Source organism: Brassica oleracea, chromosome C5 (genome assembly GCF_000695525.1).
Source record: "Brassica oleracea var. oleracea cultivar TO1000 chromosome C5, BOL, whole genome shotgun sequence".
NCBI lineage: Eukaryota > Viridiplantae > Streptophyta > Magnoliopsida > Brassicales > Brassicaceae > Brassica > Brassica oleracea.
The window spans coordinates 26,919,690-26,926,789 of NC_027752.1; the positions used below are offsets into that span (position 1 = coordinate 26,919,690).

The 7,100-nt window shown below is 38.0% G+C and overlaps 1 protein-coding gene across 4 annotated transcripts; it reads left to right on the plus strand.

Annotated features, from left to right (window-relative positions):
• Nucleotides 1-5,101: 5,101 nt before the first annotated feature.
• On the plus strand, nt 5,102-6,870 carry LOC106293025. 4 transcript variants are annotated; one of them, XM_013728693.1, is made up of 5 exons: nt 5,102-5,219; nt 5,317-5,401; nt 5,498-5,720; nt 5,792-5,945; nt 6,351-6,870. In XM_013728693.1, the coding sequence occupies exons 3-5, from the start codon at nt 5,621-5,623 to the stop codon at nt 6,514-6,516; spliced, it is 420 nt and encodes a 139-aa protein (XP_013584147.1). In that variant the 5' UTR covers nt 5,102-5,219; nt 5,317-5,401; nt 5,498-5,620; the 3' UTR covers nt 6,517-6,870. The 4 variants fall into 4 exon arrangements, 3 of the variants coding, with proteins under 3 accessions (XP_013584147.1, XP_013584149.1, XP_013584148.1); XM_013728695.1 differs by having other exon boundaries at nt 5,332-5,401; XR_001260323.1 differs by lacking the exon at nt 5,102-5,219 and adding an exon at nt 6,047-6,201 and having other exon boundaries at nt 5,233-5,401; nt 6,351-6,863.
• Nucleotides 6,871-7,100: the final 230 nt, after the last annotated feature.

Genomic DNA, 7,100 nt, shown 5'->3' on the forward strand with positions numbered 1-7,100 from the left:
TCTTGACCTAACCTAAATCTAAGAAGTGAAACCTTGTCTCTCACACTCATCTATTTTAATCTTCTGGTAAAACTTGAGTTCCTTCTCCCACATCTTTTCTAACTATCCTTGTGTACATAACACTCCTCATATAATCCACTGAAATTATCTTCATTCAGCTCCTCCTAAATTTTCCTTAAGTTCTAATTTCTCAACTGGGTTCCTCAGATAGAAACGAGTAAGCTATCTTGATTTACTACTTGCAATCTTGGAGACTCTGTGCTCTCTCCTGGTATAACAGCCAAATCAATCATTTCTATTCTGTTTCTTTATTTTTGAGTTCCTTCTCAATATTGACACCAACTTCTCCTCTCCTCAAAGGATAAGCAACTGCATTTGCGTTTCTTATGTTTTCTTTGATAAGTGAACACTTGCATTCTTTCTCCATACTGAAATGATAACCAATTCTGAAGAGCAAACAAAACTATAGCCAACGCTTACTCATGCATTGAATAATTTTCAGTAAGCCTCTTTAGCTCCCCTGATATATAAACAATTATCCAATCGTCTTGCATCAACATTCACCTAACTGGTTGACATATTAGGCTCATGCAAGGCTAAGATGTGTGTAGAGACATAGAGACTTCCTCGAACTGGTTGATTACTTCTACAATCATTTTACCTTATTCCAAGGTAACACTTTTCTCAGATAGTTGGCTCACTGGTTGATGGGTTCCAAATTTTGAACACACTTCTGATGGTAACTGGCCAATCCAAAGAACTTTGAATCTTGATAACAATGACTAGACAGGACCATTATTCAATAGCAGCAACCTCTTTTTTAAATCTCCAACAAATCCTTGTTCGAACTTGCTAACTATCGGATCCAACTTCCAATTTCCCAGCAGTAGCATTTACTAAAACTTGATGCATCCATCGAGCGTCTCTGAAAACCGTTTGCACCTTGCAACTGATCTTAACCACTCTAGAAAGTTTATACTTGATAATAGTCATGACAGCTATAGTTGAACATAACCACAAATCTCATCCTTCTTCTTTATCACTGACATGGCACTCGCCCAGAAAAGATCTATATCGAACGAAACCTTTCTTAAAACAAATCTTTTAAATGCTACTAGAACTCGGCGAGAACCACTTGGTGAGATACAAGGCTATGGCAGCAAATCCAGGTTCAACAATAATATTGAACAGCTTACTTCTAGATAGCAACAACTCTTCCAATTCCTTAAGCATAACTTCAAATTCTCTAGCTATCTGATTGTTCACTATATTCTGATCCTTGTCATCTTCTCTTTTCCTAATGATCAAGATAATGGAATACACATCTTCACCTTTTCCCAAAAGGTCTTCAACTCCCAAGACTGATACGAACGATGCTCCAACACTTGGTAGAATACCATTGTAGGCCATTGGCGACTAGTCTTCTTCCAAAAAAATTCTTTCCTCAACATCCTAATTGAGCTCGGTAACTAGATAGCCAATTTCATTCTAGATAGAAACATTCCGCTCTAACGGAAGTACTATGGAATGGGGAAAGGCATACCACATATTTTAACTGGCAGAGTACTTTCAAGAATAAGAACGAGTACTTAAATTCACTAAAGTGAATCCTACTTACAACTATGACACGACTCGGGAACTACGACTACGTGTGGTTCCCAAATCAAACACAATATATACGGAAAATTCCATCCATAGGCAAGGTCTCTTACGACACCTTGATCACAGTTCACTTTTTTTTTTAATTTCAATCATTCATAAAATATTAAGAATGCACACAACACACAAATGGGATAAGAAGCAAACCTGTGATTGGACCTTTCATGGGTTTTGACGGTCCAGTCAACTATAAAGTGTAGGCTCTACCCAAATAGCCTAACACTTGGATGTGGACTAACGGTAAGGAAAAGCGGACAAGTTCAACAAGTGTTATCTTAGGTATAGGTAACGTAGACCGGGTAACTTCATGAAGAAGGGTAACCTAAAATCCTAACTCTTCACAAGAACCACCAAAGCGCGAATGATGCAAACGTTCCAGGATTTCCCACACTTTGACAATCTCAACCATTCTGTTCTTGCTAGTCACAACCATAACAGCTTAAGGTCCTCGATCTTGATCTGATGAAATGTACACCCAAAATCATCCCCAACGATTTACTTAACTCACTGCTTGAAACTAACCTTTGATCTGTGCCGGTTGGAAAATAAACAGTCTGCATGACTTGGTTAACTTCTTCAGAAATAATAGCTTCTTTAACATTCACGTCATACTCTAACATCTCCTCGAAGATTTGAAACTCCATGGTCTTTTATCTACTCCAAAATTATTGGCTAGGTTCCCAAAGATTTTCTGTTTGATCTTTGGCTTATTCTCCAAACCATAATCGATGAATGAAATTCACTCGACCACATATCTCGATGCTGAAATTGTTGTATATGATTAACTCGACCTGAACCTTCTCGCGGAAACATCCCACTGTACCAACTTCGTAAACTGAATCTTCAATCGGTCCCATATCTTGTGTAGAAAATTCTACTTCTTAAACTCTTGAGATCTGTCCAACTCGATCTCACCTCTCAGAAGTAATTCTTGACTCTCGACTAACAACTAATCGCGTTCATCTCCAAATAGCTTGCTACAAAATCCTTCATGTAATTCTCTGAATATTGGCCACGTCAGTGTTTTGCTCTGGGTGTTTCATCCCAAATCTGCCTCAAGCCAAAGTATACCTCAAACGGTTTAGTGTTTCTTCAGTATCTTATGGTTCCAACTTCTTCTTCTTTGCATCATAAGCATTATGATGTCTCATTGCAAACAAAATGCTTCATGTGCTTCTACCATCTTGTAATAAAGTCGAGCTATCAATTCTAAGCTTAAAACAAATGATGAACAATTCAGGATTGTACGGTTCTGGTCCTGGTACAGCTCATCATAAACTGGATCAACATGAGCAGAAGGTAGAACAAGTGCATCTGAGTGATCATGTGTAGTCGAATCTCTCTGAATCGGATCACAATCAACACCCACCTTGACATCGATAACACATGAGTCTGGAGATGTATTTGAAGTATCAATTATGTCCCATATCTCTCTCTAAAGAATTGACATCCCCACTAGAACTCAAAAGAACGGCAGGAAGGCATGACGTTACTGACTCCTAAAAGGACGGTAGTGAACCCGGCCATGAGGGTAGAAAACTCGAGCATGATGATAGCAACATCGATAAGTATGGTCCACCCGTTTAAGTTTGTCTTGGTGCTTCTACTATGAAAGATCAGGTTAGGTAACTACCCATGACTATCTATTCTAAAATGAAGGAACCAGCCAGCATATCCTAGTTATTCTTGCGACTCATTTTGACTCGAAAAACATTTGAAACAAGTCCCATTCTAGCATCGTATAACCATGCTCTGATACCACCTTTGTGACACCCGCGATAGTAGATGATCGGAAATGACACGGTCGATGTTCCTCGATGGTCGATCTGAGGTTCTGAGAATACTTTCGATCGCCTTAGACCAACAACCAAAGAACACCAATGCTCCTATCGGATATAACTCTAGGCTTTTCAACCCGACAAAGCAATACCCGATAGTTAGTTTGTCCGGACAAGGAATAATATCATATGGAACCTCTACTTTAAAAAAAAACATTCTTTATATATCAATCTAAAGCATCTTACAAAATTTGTTATAAATTAACCTCGAGGTTTTCGGTCAACAAATCTTATACATAAGAAATATCAAAACGATTTTGCAAGGATAATAAAACTACCGCTGGCTAATGCTGTTCCTTCCCGTCCTAGAGTAAGGTCACCCGCCTATTAGTTACCTGCATCACAAATGAGTCATGAGTGACTAGTTTACTCAGTGAGCCTAGTCCCGCACCCCAACGTATATTAATAATATCTCAAGCAATCAACTCCATTTGTATGCAGTGGAATTGTATTCCATAACTAATAAAAATACATATATAAGCCTTCCATCGATGTGAATCTTATCTTAAACATCGCCTCCACGACACCCGCCGTTCACTCATACTTATAATATATATATATAGCCTAAACCTGGAAAACCACCAAGGCTAACCGAGCCTAGCAGGGAAATAAATATAACCACCATATCCATTAGATATTCCAAGATCAAACATCTAACGGTGTATGCAGTTACACGGCCTCCAGGGTGCGACCCCATCATCGTGTCTTCGTAACCTTGTTCTGTATCGTAGGAACAATTCACGGTAATGCGGGAACTTTCGGGAGAGTGAGTATACAATAAGACTTCACATGATTTATACTTATATATTTAATACTATACATATGTATTAGTACTTGAGAACAAGTACTAAGGTTTAGAATAAACCTCTATGAACATTCATAAATATTTATTAGTGTTTACACTAAGTAAACACCTCGCCAATTAAATATTGATCAAGAGACAAAGCCTATCAATCATCTACATTCAGTATTGATCAACCATCTATCTGGACTCACCTTTGATTCCATGAGATTGGCTAGGGAAGACTAAACTCGAGCTCAACTAATAACACTCCATTTCACTCCTGATTCAGAACGTGTGGATACAAGATCAGTCAGATCGATTCCAACAGAAACTCTACTCAGCTTAGTTCAAAGCAGTTCAGTTCGGTTGAAGGATAATTCAGATCAGCTAAGACTTTAAAAAAATACCTAAGCGATATAACTGAACCAAGATCAATTCACATACAGGCTTAAAAACTAATCTAGACAGGAAGCTTAACAAATCAGTCCGCTTAAAAATAATAAATGAACTGGTTAGAATTAGTAAAAAAAATGAAAATGTGTAAAAATCCACTTAAAAAGACAAGTATTATTTTGCACTTCAGTTCTAATAGAGTGGATTAATTAAACTTGTATGATATAATATAGAGAAGTGTCGATGAATCTATATATATATACACTATACTAAAAGTCCAATATACTCTATTGTGAGGGTGTCCACGTCCTCCAATTTAATCAGCCAATCATAAAGTTTTCTTATGCCATGTCACTTCTATGAGTCGAGAATATATAATAATGGGTAACTTATGTGGGCTACATGTTAAATGGCCCATCATTAAAGAGCCCAAGAAAACTCAAATCCTGTCCCGACTTCCACTTCAACCGAATCGATTTGACTTGCTGCAAATTTCCATGGCCGACACTTAACAATGACTTTATAAGCAGACTGCTCTTCCTTCGGTACGTCTCTCTCTCTCTCTCTCTCTCTCTCTGTTCTCAGCAACCGCTGCTCACATGTTGTTCAAGATCTCTGCTTTTGATTCGACTGTTTACCTAGAATCTCAAACTGAAGCTTGAAAGGGGCAAAGAAGCTTGGAATCAGATGGATTGGAATGTTAACAACGCTTTCAAAACCTACAAAGGTTAACGTATTTGTGAGAAAAATTATTGAACTTGATGATGTTTTCTGGAGAGAGAGACTACTTATTGATCAATTCTTTTTGTTTTGATGATTGTAGAAATGGAACCAAAAGCAATGATGGTCACTCCTTCCACACTCTGATCCCACTGACATTGCCTTAGGCTCCTCTTCTGAAAACAACGCCATTGCCAATACCGTTCCCCCTAAACGCAAGAAGACTATGACTTCAGTCTTCCTTAAATACTTCGAGACTGCACCTGACAGCAAGACTCGCAAATGCAAACTTTGTGGTCAAAGCTACTCCATTGCAACCGCCACAGGTAATTGCATCAGTGTTTAAGTCTTCCTCCAAGGTCCTGATGTAACCTTTTATGTATTCCCTCTTTTAAAGGTAATCCTGGAAGGCATCTGAATAACCGACATCGAGGATATGATATGGCATCAGATGTTGCAACCACCTCAGTACCACAGACACCACAAGTTGCTGCGAAACCCTCACAGTCCCATTCCAAGCCACCGCAGATTGATTATGATCATCTCAACTGGTTAGTTCTAAAGTGGCTATCTCTGTCATCACTCCCTCCCTCTACCGTAGACGAAACACTATGCTGATATTTTCCGATTCGTTCTTTGACTGTGACTGCAGACATGATCACTCAACACTACTTATGTTACCCATGCCACATGTTAGCTTAATTTGAAAGATTGTTTTCTCAAAGGTCTTTTAGTCAGAATGACTCACGAGTTTGATCACCACAAGGACAACGAGTGTCTTGAGTGTCTTGAAGAATGGTCTACTAGGTACAGAACTTTAGAAACTATCACCAACTGTCTTAATAAACTATACGCAGAGTGATAATCTTATTTGTTTGCTGCAGATAATTTTGAGTATCTTCGGGATAGTTTACTGAATTTGAACGACTTCTCTTGGTTTTGATTTTCTTCGGCAGGAGGAAGGAGCGAACAGACTTGCAACGGTCTGCTGGTGGTAACCTTGCTACAAGAGACTACACTGCAGGAGTAGGGAAAATCACAGAGGCTCATTCAGATTTTGTGATGGGATTCATCTCGGTTAATCCTGCGTCTTGGGAATGGGAGATGTGTAGCCGTCTATGATTCATGCAACGCCTGGTGTTCAAGTGGTGAAAAATGGTGATGCACTTGGTCAACAATACAACACTCCACACTCTGTGAGTCTCTCGCTCCTGGTGTTCCATATTTTGTAAAGACTATCCCAAAATGCTAATACATCATAACACCACCTAGCAACGTGTGGATCAAGACTTACATCAAAAGGCCTCCTTCAGTGATTGAATGGGAATAAAAGATTCTGATCAGTTTGGCTTTTGTTTTTGTGTGTTTATGGTTGTCTGTATTCATGCGTATTACTATTACAAGCAGGCTATATAGTTTCTGTAAAACCTATTATTATTGATCTAAAACTTGCTTAATGTTAACAAAAATTACATATATATGTGTCGTAGTTAAACTTACACATCTTAAAGATGAGTTGTATTTAACTTTATTTATGTTTTATGTAAACTTATGTATGTTATAAGATATACTCAAATTTAATCATATACGCAGGTGTGCATACTTTTTTTAAAATTACAATATTTATAAAACAAAATGAGCAATATTTAAAGTAGTAATTTTGTTACGTAAAATAATTAGTTTTTATCTATAAAAGTTCAAACATT